This window comes from Pithys albifrons, chromosome 19 (assembly GCF_047495875.1).
Source record: "Pithys albifrons albifrons isolate INPA30051 chromosome 19, PitAlb_v1, whole genome shotgun sequence".
Lineage (NCBI taxonomy): Eukaryota > Metazoa > Chordata > Aves > Passeriformes > Thamnophilidae > Pithys > Pithys albifrons.
The window spans coordinates 364,600-384,964 of record NC_092476.1 but is presented as its reverse complement, the minus strand read 5'-3'; the positions used below and the strand labels follow the sequence as shown (position 1 = coordinate 384,964).

Here is a 20,365-nt window from a genome sequence, read left to right as displayed (position 1 = left end):
AATGGCAGGGATGGAACAGCTCTGAGGGCAATGGCAGGGATGGAACAGCTCCGAGGGCAATGGCAGGGATGGAACAGCCCTGAGGGCAATGGCAGGGATGGAACAGCTCTGAGGGCAATGGCAGGGATGGAACGGCTCCGAGGGCAATGGCAGGGATGGGGCGGCTCTGAGGGCAATGGCAGGGATGGGGCGGCTCTGAGGGCAATGGCAGGGATGGGGCGGCTCTGAGGGCAATGGCAGGGATGGAACAGCCCTGAGGGCAATGGCAGGGATGGAACAGCCCTGAGGGCAATGGCAGGGATGGAACAGCCCTGAGGGCAATGGCAGGGATGGGGCGGCTCTGAGGGCAATGGCAGGGATGGAACAGCTCCGAGGGCAATGGCAGGGATGGGGCGGCTCTGAGGGCAATGGCAGGGATGGGGCAGCCCTGAGGGCAATGGCAGGGATGGAACGGCTCTGAGGGCAATGGCAGGGATGGGGCAGCTCTGAGGGCAATGGCAGGGATGGCGCGGCTGGAGCGGACACAGCCCCACCCCAGTTCCAGCCTCGTGCCCCGACCCTCACGCGCCCGCCCGGACACGGCCGCGGGGCCCGCCCGGCTCTCGGTGCCCTCAGGACGGCCGGAGGTGCCCCCAGAGCGGCCCTGCCGGTGCGAACGTGGCGCGGCCGCCCGGAGGGCTCGCCCAGGGCCGCTTTAAAGGGCCCGTGTGCGGTGCAGCGCCAGGGCAGCTCCCCGTTCCCTTCCTGCGGCACCACCGAGGGTTCCCTCCCGCAGCAGGGCCCGCGCCGGCCCCTCCACGTGTGCGCTCCCGATCCACCATCCCTGGGGCTGTGCTTGTGCCTCTCCAGTTCCCTCAGTGAGGCCCCTTCTCCGGCACCTGCTGGGGTCAGCTCTGGGGGCCGTCCCGCAAAGGTGGCGGCAGGGGAGAAGGGTCCGGGGCAGGGGAGAAGGGTCCGGGGCAGGGGAGAAGGGTCCGGGGCAGGGGAGAAGGGTCCGGGGCAGGGGAGAAGGGTCCGGGGCAGGGGAGAAGGGTCCGGGGCAGGGGAGAAGGGTCCGGGGCAGGGGAGAGGGGTCCGGGGCAGGGGAGAGGGGGCCGGGGCAGGGGAGAGGGGGCCGGGGCAGGGGAGAAGGGGCCGGGGCAGGGGAGAAGGGGCCGGGGCAGGGGAGAAGGGGCCGGGGCAGGGGAGAGGGGGCCGGGGCAGGGGAGAGGGGGCCGGGGCAGGGGAGAGGGGCCCGGGGCAGGGGAGAGGGGGCCGGGGCAGGGGAGAGGGGGCCGGGGCAGGGGAGAGGGGGCCGGGGCAGGGGAGAAGGGTCTGGGCCAGGGGAGAAGGGTCTGGGCCAGGGGGAGAGGGACCGGCAGGAGAGGGGCCACTCTGTGGGGCTGGAGCCTGACGGATGAGCCATCCCCTGTCAGGGGTGCTTTGTCAGGTGAAAGCCTGAAACCTTTGATTGACCAAGGGAACAAGCGGGTGGGCTCCAGGGCTCAGAATCACCCAAAAGCAGGAGCTGTTGTGTGAGCCAGGTTGGGGCAGTCAGTGAACTGCTGAATCTTTTAAAACTGTCTTCTAGGGGATGGCTGCTGCCATTGATGGCACAAACTTTGTGGAGAAACAGCTTAGTAATAACAGAGAAACTGTGATCTGGGAGCCAAAAAAAGGTAGGATGAAACAAAGCAGATGGTGAGTAACAAAATGGGCTCTGCTTGAGAAATGTCCTTAAAACCTTTAGGTGGTGGGTGGGAAGTGCCACTTCAGTTCTGCACTAAATTACTTCCATGTAGATCTTTGTGTATGCCTAGGTGCAAGAGTATTAATTAATATGACTATTTTTAAACCAGAACCAAGTTTCTCCAATATTCCTTTTTTAAAAAAATAATACCTACAGGTAAATGTTGTGAAATGAGACTGCTGGGTCTTTTGCCCTAGTTTAAAGAGTTATTTTCCAACAAGAGTGCTGTGATGCAAGGCTGTGTCCCCTGTTCCCAAGCATCTGCAATGTGTGATATTACACAGGCAGGAAACTCTATATATTATAATTAGATTGGTACTCACAAAGGGCTTAGTGTACCTGTCTGAATTATTGTGTACTGAGCATTTAATAGTTCCTGTTTAGTTTCTGAGTGTGTCTGTTGGTGCTTTCTCTTTGTTTTAGAATGTTTGCTGGATGATATTCCAAATGTTCCTGATAGCAAGTCTGAAGAACGTGAAGCCTCTGACACCTCTGACAATGAAGGTGATGTCAGTGGTTCCTCTGATGTTTGGTACAACATGAATTCTTACCTGAGTGAGGGGGATGATGAAGTTTCCAGTACACCTGAGTCTCCAAAGTTTCAAGATGCTTCCGAGTATGAGGTGGAGGACTGGGATAAAGAATTGAGGGAGTCTGCATGTGGTCCTTACGGTGAGTGCACGTTTGCTTGTGCTTCCTTTGAGTTTTGGATTGTAAGTGGTTTGAGGTAATGCTCTGCAGGAAAATGTGTTTAAATTAAACTCCATGTTTTATTTTGGGAAGGAATTGCTTGTTATGTTGACCTCGTGTACATATGACACACAATTTTGTTGTTAAATGCAGCATTTATAGGTGGTGGTGTGAAGTTCACATGAAGCTCTTGCTTGAGCAGTTGAATTCTTAAGGAGTGGCATGGGAAGGAGGAGAATTCTGTGTGTACTGAGTGCATCTGGGGAAGCAAGTTCTTAGTGACATATCTTTGTTTTTCTGGAGCAGGTGATAAATAAAGGTGCATGGAGTGCAGGAATGTAGCTTTTTCCTGTATAAAAGTTCTTTCTTCCAGGAAAACTCAAGGTTGTACTCCAGGTACAATGTCCCTCTAGAGCATGGAGTTCTTTGGAAGGGAGCAGTGCAAGTACTCAGTCTCTGAGTGGGGTTTGTGGACAAAGGTGGCAATGCATAGAAGGAGTTTTTGCAGCCTTCCTATAAAACCATTAATTTTAAAATGGAAACACAATATTGGTTTTTCATGCTGGGTAATCTGAGAAAAAGACTTTCCTTTGTTGATGTTTTTCCCTCTCTTCCATTCTGGTCTTTCCTTTTAATCCCTTGTCTGCTCAAATTTATGGAACATTTTGAATTTTTTACTGGAACTCTCCCAAGTTCTTTTTTTAACTTTATTTAACTCACTCATCCCACCTGTAACTTATGCTCTTTAAATCCTCACAGCCTAAGGCAGCTGTGATTATGGGATTCAGGTGCTTGGGAAGGATACTGAGTACAAGTGTCTGAGCTGTTAACTGCTGCCAATAAAAAAATGTTCTTGGTTGATAATTTTATGGCTTTTTAAAATGTCTTTTTAAGTGCTTGCTGTGATGGCTTGTTTGGCAGTGCTGCTGGAAGGCTGACACGTGGGATGCTGTGTTGGTCCCTCTGCTCCCCATTCTCTGGGCTTTTCCTCTGCTCAGTCCTTTCAGTGTCTGCTGGCCAGAAATCTTTTGCTTCTGTTAAAACACTTGGCCCTATTTTTTACTAGATGGGTTAAATACAGGCCTGTTGGGCTCCATTCTAGCCTAGTGAAAATGTCTTTCAGAGCCAGCTTTTACAGGACCCCACCCTCCCATTCTGCCCAGTGACCCAGTTCTTAAAGGCTGTGGAGGGCTCCTCAGTGGGATGGTGTTATAGAGACAGCAGGAAGGGAGAGCACAAATAAAAGGAACAGTTTCATAAACCTTTTATTCCCAGGGAAAATGGGAAAGAACTTCATGCATTGTACAAGCTGGTGTTGGATGTTTTGAATCCAAGTGTGTCACTGAGCTTTTTGGAAGGCTCTTTTATCTCTGTGGCATGAACCTTCCTTAAAATGAAGATATTGCCAAACTCAGCTTCTTTTTGCTTCTTTACTCAGGTCTAATTTGTGCCTGTTGGCAGATCAGGTTGCAGTATTGACCTGGAAGATGCTGTAGATCTGTACAATAACCTGCTACACTATACCACTGCTTTCCTGAGTATCTCCCATGGTTTAAACCTTTTCTTTTATCTTCTGTAGATGATGAAGATCTCTCCTGGGGAAGCTTTCAGGAAAGTAATCCTTTGGCCTCATACGTGTGGCAAGAGGATTGGTTTTACAACCCAAGCTGTCACCACACCCCTCGCTTTGTTTCTCCACCACCAGTCAGTGGCAGGGTTGAGAATGGCCAGTTTGATGATGCTGATGAGTGAGGCTGACCCTGGTCAAACCCAGTTTGGGTCCTGAGCTGGACTGTGTTCTGTGCTGACTGAGCCATGTCAAGTCCTTTGGTTTGCCTGCAGAGTTCTGCCCAAGGCCAGGAATGGGACACCATCTCCAAAGCTGTGCTCAGGCTGCTGCTGAGCTGCTCATGAGCTGCCCACACTTGTCTCAGGAGACGTGTGTTTCTGGAGGTTTTGTTCATATTACATAGATCTATGTTGTTACTAATTAATTGTTTGAGGAGAAGTATTCAAGTTCTGGACTTCAGATTGTTTGTTTGCAGGGCTTTGTGAGTTTTGCCATGCTGATCCCTGTGTGTCTGTGTAACTTGTAGTTTTCTTCTCACATCATGCTGTCAGATGGGTTGGGATAGCTTTAAAAACTCTCCCTCCTTCAAGCTTTTCTGTTGTATTTCCAAGTAGTTCTAATTCTTGTTTGTGTTCCTGATACTGCTTTGTAACAAAATTAGCTGTGGCAATTACAGCACGAGTTGTTTTGTGTTTCTGTATCTCAGTATAAAGGAATTACAAATACATGGCACGTACTTTGCCAATGCACGTGATGGTACATGGTAGGGCCTGCTCCATCCATGGGAATGAGGGGTGCCTACAGCTGCCTGCCCACAGGGATTTCTCCACCTCAGAACCTTCTTGTATATGGGCACATTACCTGCAGTCCCACCGTTGTCTTTGTTACATTCTCATGTGACATCAGATGTGTAATGACAAAGAAAATCTCTGCTTATACAAACATTGCAGGATATAATCTGTGTCCTGCAGACAGAAGTGGATTAAAGTTCCTGATACTGTTTTGCTGTTTGTGTTGTGGCAAATGAGGAGATGGGAACCCAAAATACTCCTCAGAATCCTTAAGAGAACAGCTGGAAGTAGAACCATATCTTTCTTGCTTTGCTCTGCAATTAAAGGAAATGTTCTCAAGTGAAGCATCTAAGTGGGTTGAATGGCTGGTCACCTGAGTAGCAATAACCTTCAACTAATGATCATGTTCCATGAATCACTTTTCTCTCAAAAACTTTTTCATGGCTTTGTTTTGACACTGACTGAACTGGAGCACAGTATGATGTTTGGGGTTTCTTCTTTTTTTTTTTTTTTTCAGTCATCCAGTGTGTGAGACCAAACAATTCACATAATAGTTTGGAAGGAGGAAGTGGATGACACAGTGATATTTCCTTAATTTTTTTCTCTAGAGAGTACAGGAGGACAAGAGCTTTTTTGGGGATACCTTTCAATTCGTTGTTATGTCTTAGTACCCAGCAATTCTAAAGCAAAGCAAAGAGGGGGAGCCTGGGGTTGAGGTTGCAAGAAAGAGGGGCCTGTTCTTTCATTCCTATATGGTGGAGTGATCCAGGGGTTAGTATTTCCATCAAAACTTAGTTATGCCAATAACTGACCCATCAGCTACAGTGAAACGGTTGCCTTGCATTTATAAATGCAGTATTATCAATACTGGGTGCAGATACATGAATAAATTGTACGAATTCCTGTGAAAAATCCCAGGTTGTTTCGTGAGCCTGTTTATCCCTGTCCAGGCCCAGCTGTTGTCAGCGCCCGACGCTTCCCTGCAGAGGGCAGCAGCAAATTGTGTGCCCTGCTCGGCGTGTGCTCATCAGACCTGGGAGCTCCCCGGGCTGCTTTCTAACGCTGGTGCAATTCAGATCCCTGTTCTGCATAGCCCTGTTCTTCCCCAGGGAGGCTGTTCAGGGCCCGGATTAGTTTATCTCTCTTTTTCCTTTTTTTTTTTTTAATTTCACTCTAAAGTTACCCTTACTGCACTGAAAAATTTCTCCCATGGCTGAGAGAAGAACATCTCTTCACTTCAGGCTTAATATATATGTATTTTTAACTATGCTTGTGGGAGATATTCCACTGTATTCAATAAAAATGAAACTAATAGACTTCTGTGGAAGCAAGCCCATCTGTTGTGGAATTGTTTTAAAAAGATAACCAAAAAGTCTTTATAACACAGATTAGGATGATTTTTCTTACAGTTCCAATATTCCATCAGTACTGAATCCCTCAAGCCATTTTTCCATGCAGTCTATAAATCAAGGTGTTTTTTCACCCTATACCTTCAGTTGCAATCAGTCTTGTCTGTCTCAAAGGCCTTATTATCTGAGGAGCAATTGTATGGAATGGCTGCCTTGCTAAGCAGTTTGCATTTTCCATGATTGTAAACTTTAAAGATTTGTTTTCAGTTTCCATTTAAGGTTAAAAGTGACACCACCCCCACCAGCTTTGGAAGAAGGGGCAGGAGGACTTTGCAGCAGGGCTGCCTCCTGCTCTCCAGGGATGTGTTGGCAAACACAACTTTGTTCTGCTTGGCCCTGCTTGTTAGGGCAGGGGCTTAATGTAAAGCTTGATCTGAATACACTCAGACTTCAGGGGGATTACAAACCAGATGCAGGCTGCTCCGAAACCATCTGCCTGGGAGGATTTAAAACCAAGCTCATGGATTCCAGTGTTTCTGCAATGCAGAGTGTTTCAAATTCCATTGTGAGTCTCGCACTGAGCCTGGTTTGTGTTGACACAAGTGTGTCATTCTAGGCAGGAATAGGGTGCAATTAAAACCAACATAAGGTAACACACGAGCCAGCAGTTCACACTGAGAGCCAACCCTTCAGCCTGCTCAAATTATTGGAGAGGATAAAGTCCCATCACAGCACCAAGGTCATAAATCCTGTGTGCATACAAGAAACTTTTCAGAAGTGTTGGATTTCTGAGTTAAATGTACATGATTTTCCCTTTCTATACCCACGGTACAAGGTGCTATTCAAAGGACAGAGACCTCAGTGCAGGTCAGACTTTGCTGGGTTTATGTTGGGGGTCAGGAGACCAGGGCACACTCTGAAGCTGCCCTTGCTTTTCATCCCATTTCCACACTTTGCAGGTAAAGGGAGCACCAGGGAAACACAATTCACTCAGCAAGAAATTTTGTCTAAATAGTGAGGTTTTAAAAAGCAAAACAGTTTTGCATTTTCTTTGAACAGGCCAGCAAAGAAACGAAAACTTGTTTTGGGTGCATCTGTTGTTTCCTTTGAGACCTACAGGCAATGATTTGCAAGAGGAAATAATTGAAGGAAATGTGTTCATATTTCCTGTTGATAAGGTACAGCACTTAATTCATACATCAGATTGAGATAGTGTTTCTTGGTCTTATATAACCACAGAATTCAGCCCACTTTGGTGTCTTTTAAAGACTCTACTGCTTTACTTGTTGTTTTGTCCCATCTCTTTACTGGTGTGCTTTCACTCTCCAACTGAAAAAATGCCTCTACTGTTGAGGGGGGACTGTGAATAATTTCACAGACTAAAGGAAAAGTGCTGATGGCAGCAGCTCATCCTGACCATCTGTTGCTTGCAAGGACAGCAGTGTAAATCCCTGTGTAACAAAGGTCATTTTGTGGAGCTGGGTGAGTCTGTAGGCACAGGGAAGGAACGTGTGATACTTGCCCTCTGTGGCTCTGTATTGCAAACAGAGGCATCGGAAGCTTGAGTATTAGAGGACAAATTTGTGGTGGAGTTGTTAGTCCTGGGAGTACCAGCTGCTCATAGCATGGCCTCCCAGCCTGGCAGGAGAAACTGGAACCTCCTAAAAGAATCTGCAAAGCACACAACCCCAATAATTTGCTTTAGTGATGGAAATATCTTCCTTTAAGCACTTGGAATAGATCTGGAGGTACAAACTTTTGCAGCTGGTTGCCCAGGCAGAACCTCTGTCCCTGTATCTCCCCCTGTGTCATCTCTGAGCTGTGAACATGTCTCTCATGTTCAGTGTTAATTATTGCTTGGATTTTAGTCATTAATATAATGGTCTTTCTTTACGTTTGTTGTAGCTCTACTGACCGTCACAGAGCAAAAACCATGAATGTGTCTCAGTGTCTACATTTATTTCTTAGCAGGTTGTATTGGGTGTTTTTTTCCTACATTGGTGATAGTTTCAGGGCATGTAGCAGAAATCAGCCTGGGAAAGCTAACTCCTTATGATTCAGCAAGTCTTGATTCTCTGGCCTCAATTATTTTAATCAAACCTTTTTTGATTTGCCCACAGCTTCTGTATTTAGACCTGAAATGTGTTTTCATTGTCTGATGCAGGTTGGGAATTGTGTAAGTCCATCTCCCATGTTACATGCTCGAGTGTTTCTGGGGAATTAGAAGGGTGTGACAGTGAGATTGAAGGGGACCAGTGTCCCACCCACGACCTCCTTCTAAGTATCTGGAGATCCAGATAGCCTGGAAACCTCTTCCAGCTGAGCAGGTCTTCACAGTGGTGGTGGCAATAGGGTGGTAGAATTGGAGTAGCAAGGCCAGAGGAGCAACTGATAGTTCCACCCAAAACATGGGCAACAAATCCAAGTAATTTGGTACAGGAATCCCAGCTGCAGGTTCTGTTTCAGCTGTGGTGAACTCCTTATATCACAGACTGAAGAGGGACAAGTAATCTGAAAGGGATGCACAAAGGTGGAGCCTGCAAACAGCCACATGCTGACCCAGCCATCATCATTTCCTTGTCTCCTGTCACTACTGGATTTGCTGGAATACCAGACCCACCTTGTTCTCAGTGTTATGTTTATCTGTACCTGGAGTTCCATAGTCTTCAAACAGGCCATTATTTTCCTGGTCTGAAACACCTTTTACCTTTTGGTTTGTGTAGTTCTTATCTGCATTATTCATGCTTCATTTGTTTGATTGGGCCTCCAGCTTTGCAGTTTGTATTTGCCACAAGTCTGGTCTTTTCAGTGGGATTGGTCAGACCTTAAAAAGCCAGGCTGAGACTGCCTGTCTGCCAGATAAGAACTGCATTCAGTTCTATTATCTGCACTTGTGATGGAAGGTGGATTGGATTTAATTTGGTTGTTTGGAGAGAAGTGGGCAAACTGTTCCTCAGACAGATCTGGGATTTGGTTTGAGGACAGGCTTCCTTACGTGGCCTGTGAAGTGCCTCCTAGCCCTGTAGGAGTACTTTGTGTGTCTGGTTCCTGCCTGCAATTTGGGACACCGACTTTAATGATGGTGCTTCTAATTATGTACAGAGGTAAACTCTCAGACAAAGGAGTGGGGAGTTTCATCACCTGTCCCATTAAGTGCAGCAGGATTTCTGTTGTGCAGAGGAGTGGCTGCCTGAGACTGGCACCAGACACACTGGCTGCACAGGGCACCCTTGTGTGCTGCTCTGATTCAGGGCTGTTCTGCCTCTTAAATGAGCCATGTCTTTGTCACTTACAGGTTACTTTACTATCATTTGCCCTTGATGTCCTTCCCCCTGACAAGGAGGTAGATGTGGACACTTGTCCAGCATGCAACAGGTCCCTGTGAGAGGACTGGGGATGTTGGGAACACCCTGCCTTTGTGATCCTGAGCTGCCTCTAAGCAAAGGGTGAAGTTGAGTGTCCTGTAATGGACTTCACTGTTCTGTAATTGAGACTCGGGTACTTGGCAAACAACCTCTTTTGCTACGTATCCTTTGAGTTTGGCTTAGCCATTCCTGTTCAGCTTACCTTGGTATTGGACATTGCTAAGGCTTTAGTGCTGACTTTCACAACTCAGTCAGGGCTTGGCAATAGGATTTTTCTGGTTTCAGAACTTAACCACTGTGGTTTGTGTTTCAGCTTGAATTTTCCATTTTGGAAGGATTCTTTTTGATTTTTTTGTCGGTTTTATGCCTAGTGTCTGATTCTGCCTGGGGTTGAATTCAGCTTTTGTTTCCACCTGTAGCACCCTGCAATTGGTGGTAACTAAAGGCAAGAAATAAGTTCTCTATTATGGCAGCATCCACCTTGTGTAAAACTCAAGGGCTGTATGAAGAGTGAGTGTGGGAGGAGACTGAAATGAGGGAAATGTGGGAGAACACAGAGGGTGCAGTAACTGTGCTCATCTGTACAATGGGAGTGTGCTTCAAGTTTCACTTGATTGCTTCCTCTTTAATTGAAGCCTCACCTGACTGAGCTGAGAGCTTTCCCTTCTCTGGTTCAGGGTGCCATGAATCCTTTTTTCCTCTATTTGCTGTTTTACCTTAGAGGTGACACTGCTGGGAGAGGAGTTTTTATTTTCAGCCCTTCTTCCCATGGTTAATCCATGGAGGTTCTGTGTGACTGTTCAATGCCATTTTCATGATGCAGCCAACAGCTGTTTTCTCCATGTCTTATCAAATATCCTCCATGTTCTAATAATAACAAAGAAGTTTCTTTATTCTTGGCTATTCTGAATTTCCACCCAAGGGATCTCATTGCGTGTCTTCATGGGGACTGCAGTCCAGGAAAAGGTACTTGTGCCTGGGAGGAGAGATTCTGCTTTAAACCAGCAAGTGTGATGGAGGATTTTAAATCCATTTTATCTGGATTCTTTTGTTACATCCAGGATGACATTTAGGGCTAATATTTTTAACAGCTCAGTAGTTCAAACTGTTGTCTTGTTGCTTTGGTAAAATGATGAGCACACCAATGTGTTTTGCCACCAGATGCTGTAGGGATGATTTAATTAGACTAATTTCTGTTTTCATTAACACTTCTATTAACTGTGTTTTAATGCTGCTGTTCACAGATTCTTATTCTGTGATTTTTTTCTACCTCTCTTCTCTCATCCTTTTTGTTGGCTGTTTGCCAGCACAAAATTGGTGCTGTGGTGATTGTCTGGTTTTACAGGAGGCCTCTTTTCCAATAGTATTACCTAACAAAGTGTGGTATTTGCACCACTGGCAGGGATGTCCTCTCATCTCCGTGTCCCACCCAAGGCAGGGTGGCATGAGCTGGTACTCTACAGAAAACCAGGACAAAATCCTATGAATCCATGGCAGTGTTGGCTCTTTGGAGAGGTCAGAGCTGTACTAGTGTGACACACCCCAAATTCCTTCTGACTTCATGTTTTCACTGCTGAGTTTTACATCATGGCACTCTTTACATCTGACAGAGGTGTGGTTTTCAGTAGTGAATCTGTCATGTTTAACAATTGCCATAATTACCCTGAGAGAGTTCTGGATTTCTGAAATAGTTGCTTTTTTCCAGCTTTTTGCAGTCTGCAGTGTACAACAGAGGAATGGAGTTTGTTCTTAGGCCTGGAAACTTATTCTACCACTGAAGTGCTTCATCAAATTCACTAGTAATAAATAGCAGGGTTTTTTTGCTTAGCAGTCTTGCCTTCAGCAGTGAATTTCAGAAAGCCTTTTGCAGGTGGGTTTCATTCTGATCCAACATTCTACCACAGCACAGCTCAAGCTTTATTCATTAACTTTCCATCTATACAGCTGCATACTTTTAAAATAACTTGGATATTGAACAGGATTTGGAAGATAAAGTATTTCAGCTACTCTGAGTTAGTCACCACAGATCATTGCTTGTCCTGTCTCCCAACAAAAAATGAGCATTTGCAAACACTTCACTTGGTTTATGAGAAAATGAAGTTGTCAAGGACAGTAACAGCAGAAGTGGAACCCACTTAACAGTATTTTTTTGTCAAGGCTGGTAGGAAAATTACATTTGGAAGAGAACTGGGTTGTAAAGCACCTCAGAGGCCACTGCTAGTAAACATGAATAGCTCCATGTGTTGAAAAGCAGAGGTCTGGTGGAACAAAATGGCTTGAATGCCAGTCTGTGATTTGACAAATATCTATTAAAATTTATATTGAAAAACAATTACAACATTGCTATGGTTACCAAAGCTTCCTTGGCTCCAGGACTGCAGTGCATTTCATCTCAAAGCAGAATCCCTTTCCCCCCCAACTTCTTCCAATGTAATCAAATAGAACTTTCAGAAGTGCTTTTAATTTGCATGTATTAGTTGATGGATGAAGAATCAAAAAGCCAGAAATAGAGCTGTTTCCAAAACGTGCTTCTACTTCACAGCACCTTTGAATTAAATCTCATGAAGTCACACTCTGTAGAGCAGAAGTGACTGTCCCTGGGCTGGGAGGACAGTGGGACTCACAGGAACACACTGGGAGTGGGGGAAGCTCTGACAGACCCCGCTGTGGGTCTCGTGTGTGTGTTAAGAAAAACATTTATGTTTATATGAACAGCTTATGGCCAGTTCTGGAAACTGGTCTTACACTTTCTGCTGTAAAGTTCACCTTGAGTAGCAAATGAAAAGGTTAAAGAGGAATGAATTTTATGGTCAAGATCTGCCATTGTTGCTCCACTGGGACCCGTTTCCTTTGAAGCTGCAGGTGCTGCCACCAGGTCATGGTTGCCAATTTGTGGCTCTGTTGGGAAATACAGCCTGGTGTTTGTAACGTGAGGGGATGGACACAAGCCCCGTGGTGAGATCCTGCCAGACAATTCCTGTGCACTTCCCTCACAGAACTCAGTAAGTGATAATATTAGCAAGGTTGCTAAAATAATGCAGAGTGAAGGAGAGGAAATAAAGCCAAAGGATTTTGCTCTGTGGTGCTGCATCTGCCCCACAGCAGCAGCACACCTGCCCAGCAAAGGTCCAAGACCCAGTGCCTCTGAACTGCTCCCTGCTGTCAGGGGTTGTTCCCTTTCTGTGGAGCACAGCAGAGCCTGTTCAATGTTCCCTGTTGTGCCCTCTATGGTTATTATGCAAAGTTGACTCTCTTGTTGTGGCCATATGTTTCTGCATATTATCAAACAGTTTGTTATCCAATGTGGAGCTTCTGCTTATGGTCTAAAGCTACTCTTAATGTGTACAATTATGTCTGTGTAAGTAACTAATGGAGGGAAACTGTGCTCAGTGAGGTCTGTTTGCTTTAGAGCTGCAAAGTTTTGTCCCTCAGGCAAACAGCCTGTCAGGGAGGCACATCCAGTTGTTTGCTGTGAGTGTGCACATCTGGCCAAGCCGTGGCATTCCTGGGGACACAATTCCTCCCTCCCTTCCTTGCTGCCATGTCTGCTGTGGGCAGGGCTGGCCCAGCTGGAGCTGCAGCGCTGCCTTCCATCCTGCTGCATCCACAGAGCAGGGCGTGGGTATCTCAGCTCTCCTGGCCTGGTTCATCCTTGCCTTGTGCAGGCTCCAGGAGTGCCTGGAATGAGGGTGAAAACTAAGGGATGAAGTAATACTGACCATAAAGTCTCCCAGCCTTTATATGATGCTACTATCCCAGGCACTCAGCAATAGGACAAGGGGGGCTCAAGCTCTGCCAGGGGAAATTGAAGTTGGAGATCAGGAAGAAATTCTTTGCAGAGAGAGTGCTCAGGGATTGGAATGGGCTGCCCAGAGAGGGGGTGGATTCCCCATCCCTGGAGGTTTTTCAACTGAGCTTGGCCATGGCACTGAGTGCCATGATCTGGTAAAGGGACTGGAGTTGGACCAAGGGTTGGACTGGATGATCTCAGAGGGCTTTTCCAACCCAATCCATTCTGTGATTCTACTTGTTTATTTTAGATGAAATATCTGCAGTACCAACCTTCCTGAGGTTTGAGTTTAATGGAAGATACTTCTTTTAAGCCTTTGCTATCCTTAGGTCCATCTGCTCTGTATGAGTCTGTATTCACTTTGTGTGCTCTTGAGTTGGAGTAAGAAAAGTCCATATAATTTTGAACACAGAGAAGAAAGGGATTACATTTTGAAATTACCACAGTAGCCATATCCTCTTTTTCATGTTCAATAAACATACTTATTTAACTCCTACAAATAAACATACATATTTAAATCCTGTTCTGAGAGCAGCTGAAAGCCCTCTCAGATCTGCAATGTGCAGTCTGGATTGTTGTGAAAACAAAATGCTTCCCATATGCACCTTTCCAAGTACAGACTTGGCTGCATCCAGGGCATGTTTCTGAGAGAGCTTGTTCACTGATACCAGTGAGTCTGAAAGTTCAGTTTTCTGGCACTTTTGAATCTGCTCCCTGGACACATTCTGAGCATTGAAAGCATCATGTGGTTTGTATAAATACCCCCCCAAACTGCCTGGGGTGCCCCGTGCTGTGCAGCCTGGCTGCTCCTGCCATCAGCCAGACTGTTTCAATCCAGTTGGTAATGGGCTCCCCCAGTTTCTCTTCGAGCACAGTCTGGCACCAGTTTCCCCAAGTCCATAGCAATGAAAAGCTTTATTTTAGCTTTGGTTGTAGGGAAATTTAGTGACAGTAGGAAAGAAATAAGCTGGTTGGAGGAGTGCCGGAATAGGAGGAAAGAGCTGTCCTTAGAGCAGATCCATAACCTGCATTTTGTTCTGTCAAACAGAAGTGCCAAGTATAGAGAACCACAGATCAGTCTTCTCTGTAATCTTGTCCAGATTTTGACAGATTGACAGTTTTAATTAAGAGTGTTTTGTTTAATTCCTTTTGCCTTTACACCTGAGAGTGTTCACAGGCCTGTGCAGGTTTAGACTGCAATTCTGCAGGGTTTTTTTCTGAAATATAATTGTTGGTCATTAAAAAAATTGAAGTGAATGTTATGAAGGCTTTTAATTTTCATTTCTGTTCAGAAAGTTCCCAGGTCACCTCTTAGGCTTACATAAGTTATTTTAAACAGTTTCTTACATTTCAAAATCTCCTCTTGTAAAAGAAGAGTGCACCATAAAAACATAAGAATTGCCACTTTGCTGTTATTGTCAGCTGGTGATCTCTTCAGTTCTAAGTAAAGGGAGTAATTGTGGTTGTTCTCTGTGTTAGGTTTGTAACAGCAGCTGTTGTAACAATTGGTGAAGGTTGGAGTCCTGTGATCTGTCTGGAACAGATGGGGATTTATATCGAGAAGGGTATCAATTATATTTCTCTGTATCCTTCAGGGAGTTACAATTATTATTCCTCCATACAGCAGGTGGAGACAAAGACCTCATGAACTTTATCAGGTATCCTCAGACTGACTTTATTGGGCTCTCCTGAGTTTTGCTGTTCTTAAATCCCTTTATAAAAATAACAACTATCAAACAATTTCATGCCAGGGGTTGTTAGTTTATGTTCACATTAAGTGCTGCAATTATTTTGCTGGCTACTGTCGATAAATTGGTTCTCTCACATATTAGGGCTGATTTGGAGATTGATCTGTGAAACCTCTCTCTGCAAGTTTGGATCTGTCTTGGGCCCAAATATTCAGAGGTCAAAGCACACCCAGGACTGCCTTCAAGTTTGAACATATCTTGAAATTCCCAGAGGTGTAGGAAGGAGTTGGATCTCAGTGCAGACTGGCAGGTTGAGGTGTGGTCTGCCTGTTTATAAAGCAGATTTATATGTGTGTGTGTTTATGTAAGTCCAGTGCATAATAACAGGTGGGTGTTTGTGTGCTCAGAGCATGGTTGGCTGCACACAGAATGTGGCTCTGGCATCCTGCCCCTGCCTAAACTGAGCTGAGAACTGACAGTGGGATTTGAGCAGTGAGAGCAAGAGGGTTGTAATCCATAAAGTGGGAGAGATGGTTTAGTAACTTTTCAGAAGGAAAACGGACCTTGCAAATTTCTCAAATCTGTTGGTTGACTGTTTCAAGTCAGAAACAATCTGTGGGTATATTTTTATTTTAATCTTCTTCTTAATATTGTTTACAGTGGGCTGTGGATGGTGCTTGATAGGGGAAGTCTCTGCCATGAGCACCACGCTGTGTGCACCAAGGGTGACTGGAATAGTCACACCAGACCTGGATTTCCAAGTGTGTGACAGTGCAGGGTGGGTCTCCCCCATCACAGAATCATAGAATGGACTGGGTTGGAAAAGCCCTCCAAGATCATCAAGTCCAACCCTTGATCCAACCCCACTGTGATCACCAGCCCAGGGCACGGAGTGCCCTGGGCTGGTGATCACAGTAGGGTTGGATCAAGACATGGTGGATTCTCACTCATCACAGTAGGGTTGGATCAAGACATGGTGGATTCTCACTCATCACAGTAGGGTTGGATCAAGACATGGTGGATTCTCACTCATCACAGTAGGGTTGGATCAAGACATGGTGGATTTTCACTCAGTGCCACATCCACAGAATCACAGAATGGATTGGGTTGGAAAAGACCTCCCAGATCATCCAGTCCAACCTTTGGTCCAACTCCAGTCCCTTTACCAGATCATGGCACTCAGTGCCACGGCCAAGCTCAGTTGAAAAACCTCCAGGGATGGGGAATCCACCCCCTCTCTGGGCAGCCCATTCCAATGCCTGAGCACTCTCTCTGCAAAGAAGTTTTTTCTGCTCTCCAACTTCAATTTCCCCTGGCAGAGCTTGAGCCCCCTTGTCCTGTTGCTGAGTGCCTTGCACTGGATGGACAGCAGGTTGCCTCTGGAGGGAAGGCTTTGTCTCATCTGTCCCTCGTGCTCAGCTAAGATTACAGTGTGACTAAGCCCTGTGATTTCAGCAGATTCTCTTGCTCACTGATCCCAGACTGGTGTGGTGAAAGTTTCTGTGCTCCTTAAAAACACAGAGAGTTTACCCAGTGAGGTGTGTTTGTGACAGCACAGATTGAAGAATGCCAAGTGGAATTTTACCCAAAGAGGAGCCCACATGTCAGGGTGAGCTCAGATACCTGAGCTCAGGAGCCATTTGAGCAAACCTTTAAAAAGGGATTTCTTGCTGCCTCAAAAAGTTTGGGAAGGGTTGCTATGGAGACATCTGTTCCCATCCATGGATGGTTGATTGATGAGGGGACGTGTGAGGGGAGGACATTTGCCTTCTGAAAAGGGAGATTAAGTTTAAAGCAGGAAAATGAGTTGTTCTCTGTTCAGTTCCTCCTTATGCCATGTAGCTTTGTGCAAATGGGACATATCTTCTAATTTCACTGGAATCCTGACAAAATTCCATTTTGTGCACAAGAGTTGTGTGTATCCTGGTTTTTCACTCCTGGGCAGTGTATGGTATAGAAAGTAAAAATGGATGTTATTATTAAATACCTGTTCAAATGAAGAGGCAATTAGCAGAGTAGCTTTTCAAAGTTAAGACAAAACAGCCTTGGGGTAACTGATAGAGATGTGCAGAGTCAGTGCCTGCCACAGTCTGTTCTGGGGAGGTGGGTGCTTTGCAGGGCATCTATTTGAATAAATCAGAATACCCCCATGTACACATCAGTGGGGAGCTGAGAATGACACCCAGGTGGGTGTGTGGATCTTGCCTGCAGTGATGCACAGGGCCTGGCTGTCAGTGTCACACGGGCAGAGGCAGAAAGCCTGGACATCTTAACAGCACCTTAACTCAAGGACAGCAGCAACATCCAGCTCTCCAAATGCAATGGGGTGTTTCCCCATTTTGACCTACTGGGCTAAGCACAAGCATTGGTGATGATAGTGAGTGCACAGTGTTGGTGCAAGAACAACTTTACTGGTCTCCCTTAGTGGTTCATCAGGGTTTCTTCTACACTCCTTTGCTCTAAGAGTGTAACTTAATTTAAAATGTCAAGATCTGTGTAATAAACTGAGATTATTAACAGACATAAACTATTATATATAAGACCAAGAGTCAGCTCAGTTGGTTAAAACTTGTTTGCAATAATGCCAAGGTCATGGGTTCAATCCCCTGTGTGGGCCATTGACTTGAGAGTTGGACTTGATGATCCTTGTGGGTCCTTCCAACCCAGAGTAGTCTGTGAGTCTGTGATATTCCTGAGGCTTGCAACACTATTCACTGTAAATCCAACACACTGCATCTTCAGCCAGGGCTGGGCTGGGAGTTCTGGGTTAGCCAAGCTTTTGATGTGTCCATCTGAACCTTGCTAGATTCAGCAAATAACATTTGGAGGATCCCAGAGCCAGTGAGGAGGTCAAACTGGTGGCTCATTCTCTGGCTGTACCCACCTGCATCTTCCCTTTGAGCCCCAGGTGCTGATCAGAGATGTGCTCTGTGAGGAGCTTGGGCACAAGGTCAGTGCTCCCTGGGGCTGTGGCAGCACAGAGGGTGTCACCTGGAGCAGGGAGGGCTTTTGGACTGACCCCACAGCTTCCTCCCCTGCCCTCAGCACTGTTTGCTGAGGCTTCCCTTCTGTCTTAACAGAAATGACAACTAAAAGGTCAAAACCCAGTAGATGTTATCAAATAACATTGGCAGAATTTAAATCACATTCTTTTCTCTTTGTTGTTCAATATTTCATACAAAATTGTAGAAATGGATCAGTATAAATACTATGCAAGGTATTGGTTTTCTGTGTACAAATTTCCCTTATGTCCCTCTAGAAATGCACACACGTCATTTATACATGGAATTATTCATATTCTGTATCAATAGCAGGGATAATTGATGAGGAAGAAAAACCCCAGCAAGTTAGTGTATTTGGTTATCTCCTCTCTGGTTTAAAAATGCCCTTGGAAGTGGAAGAATAATGAATGGTGTGCTGTTAGTTTGATTTTTAAGGGTGGCACGTGGATAGTATCTGGTGGGCTTGAAAAATGAAGCTGCCGTGGGTGCAGATTTCCAGTGGCTGGGGCAGGGAGGTACAAAGGGTTGTGAACACAGAGGTGAGACACTGGGATGGACATTTCCATTCCAGAGCACAGTTAAATGTTTGTGTTGGCTTTGCTGCATCCTTGCTCTTAAAGGATGGAGGCTGCTCTGGGAAAGGAGGGATGAAGGGTCAGAAGGGGCTGGAGGGAGACTTCTATGAGAGTGACTGAATGTGGGGCTGGGAAGGAAGGGGCAAATGTGTTAACTTAGAAAGAAGTAAATTTCATTTATGCACATTATTCTGTGCACAGAGGGCCATATCCTGGGAGATACTAAGGATTAAATGGTTTTGATAAAATGTTCTTTTGTAGATTCCACTTCAGGTTGCCTTGGGTTTTCTTCTCCAGATATGCCTGAGATTTGGCTCTGTCTGTGATAACTAGTTTTGCTCAAATTATTTATCAAACTGCTTTGTAATGTCTGAGTCAAACACACGTAACATTTGCCTAAGAAATGTGTTCTGGGAACAAAAGCCCTGACTTGAGGTCTCTGCTATTAAATCTTCGCTGAGGGGCAGGGAGAGGCTGTGAGTTTTTTGGCGAAGTTAATAAAATGTGTGGATTAGTGAAGTGCTGATTAGTGAGGTTCTATTGTCGACAGAAACATTCCTGCCTTAGCTGAGACCCAGATGGAAAGCTGCCCGCCTGGATGGTGGTTTATGTTGCTGGTTTGCTGCAGTGTTGCTGAGGCTGCAGCAAAGTGAACCTTACCAATGTCTTGTAGTGTAATTGACTCTGTTGCTCCATGTAAATATTTGAGTGCTGCTCATTCAGTCTCATCAGGGACCTGCTTAAAACAAGTTTTGCCAAAGAGCTGAAAGGCCAGTAGGAATGTGTGTGCATTAATAAACTTCCCTTTGTCCTGGACTCGATCCAGAGCTTATAGAGGGCAGAAAGGATGAGATCCTCCCAGCTCATGTATTTACAGGAGAGCTCAGGGTGCCTGGTCGAGGCTTCGTTGTGCTGTCAGTGTGCCTGGGGTTTGGTTGAGATATGAAACAGTGCAGGACGTGGACACAAAGCAAGGAGAGTCAGGTACTGGAAGGGCTGGGGGAGAGAAAAGGAGTAGAGCTCATGAGAAAAATTGTGGGCTCTGTTAGCCTCATATGTTACATAAAAATCATGGCTTTTTTAAGGTGTAGAACTTCTGTTTTCTGTTCCCAAGCATCAATTTAAATGCTCAGAAGTAGTTTTGGTCAAAACAAAACTCTCAAGGAAATTAAGTTATATTTTGTCACAATCATTGTCTTTTTTTGGAGGGGTGAGAAAATGTGCTTTGTGCCACAAGTTTTTCTCTGCTTTTTAAAAAGAAAATCCTTATTTCTGAGATCTGGAATACTTCTCTCAGAAACAGAGTGTGCTTCCTTTAGGAAATGTCAAATTGCTTCCAAGGCGTTTCCCCTTTTATTCCCTGGGTCTGGGCTCCCCTCAACGCCTGTTTTTGTGCTGTCTCCCATTTCTGAAGGCTCTGGTGCTGCTGCTTAAGCAAGAAGAGCTGTGGCAGGGTAAGAATGCAGCCATTCAGCAGCAGATGGTCAGTGTCCACAGCCCAGGCTGCAACTCCCATCAGATCCACTGGCAGTGTTTCCAAATGAAAATATCTCTTCTGCCAAATGGGATTTTTTTTGTTTGTTTTTTGGCATTTTGAATTTTCACCAGAAATGCCTTCCTATTTGGTGAGCTCAGCTCCTGAGCAGCTCCCTCAGTTCCTGCAGGACTGTGCAGTGATTGCACAGCAGGGGAAGCAGCACAGACCAAGCAGTGCTGGGCACTGAGCATGGATTCCATTATAGTTCTGCCTTGCTCTTGGTAGTTCAGATGGTCCCTGTTAATGTTTGCCCCACTGTAAAGTGCACTGTAATGATGA

General features: G+C 45.7%; 1 protein-coding gene across 1 annotated transcript; it reads left to right on the top strand.

Moving 5' to 3' along the window:
* The first annotated feature begins 852 nt into the window (after positions 1-852).
* LOC139680589 (coordinator of PRMT5 and differentiation stimulator-like) lies at positions 853-4,499 on the top strand. The gene is made up of 4 exons (XM_071573336.1): positions 853-886; positions 1,571-1,658; positions 2,153-2,401; positions 3,999-4,499. Exons 2-4 carry the CDS (start codon positions 1,574-1,576, stop codon positions 4,169-4,171), a joined length of 507 nt encoding a protein of 168 aa, XP_071429437.1. The 5' UTR covers positions 853-886; positions 1,571-1,573; the 3' UTR covers positions 4,172-4,499.
* Positions 4,500-20,365: the final 15,866 nt, after the last annotated feature.

What these genes read in the sequence shown, in the direction of transcription:
- LOC139680589 (XM_071573336.1), top strand. Translation starts at nt 1,574, where the DNA reads ATGGCTGCTGCCATTGATGGCACAAACTTTGTGGAGAAACAGCTTAGT. An exon ending in GATCTGGGAGCCAAAAAAAG is followed by an intron (nt 1,659 to 2,152) that starts GTAGGATGAAAC and finishes TCTTTGTTTTAG; the next exon opens with AATGTTTGCTGGATGATATT. An exon ending in GTCTGCATGTGGTCCTTACG is followed by an intron (nt 2,402 to 3,998) that starts GTGAGTGCACGT and finishes TATCTTCTGTAG; the next exon opens with ATGATGAAGATCTCTCCTGG.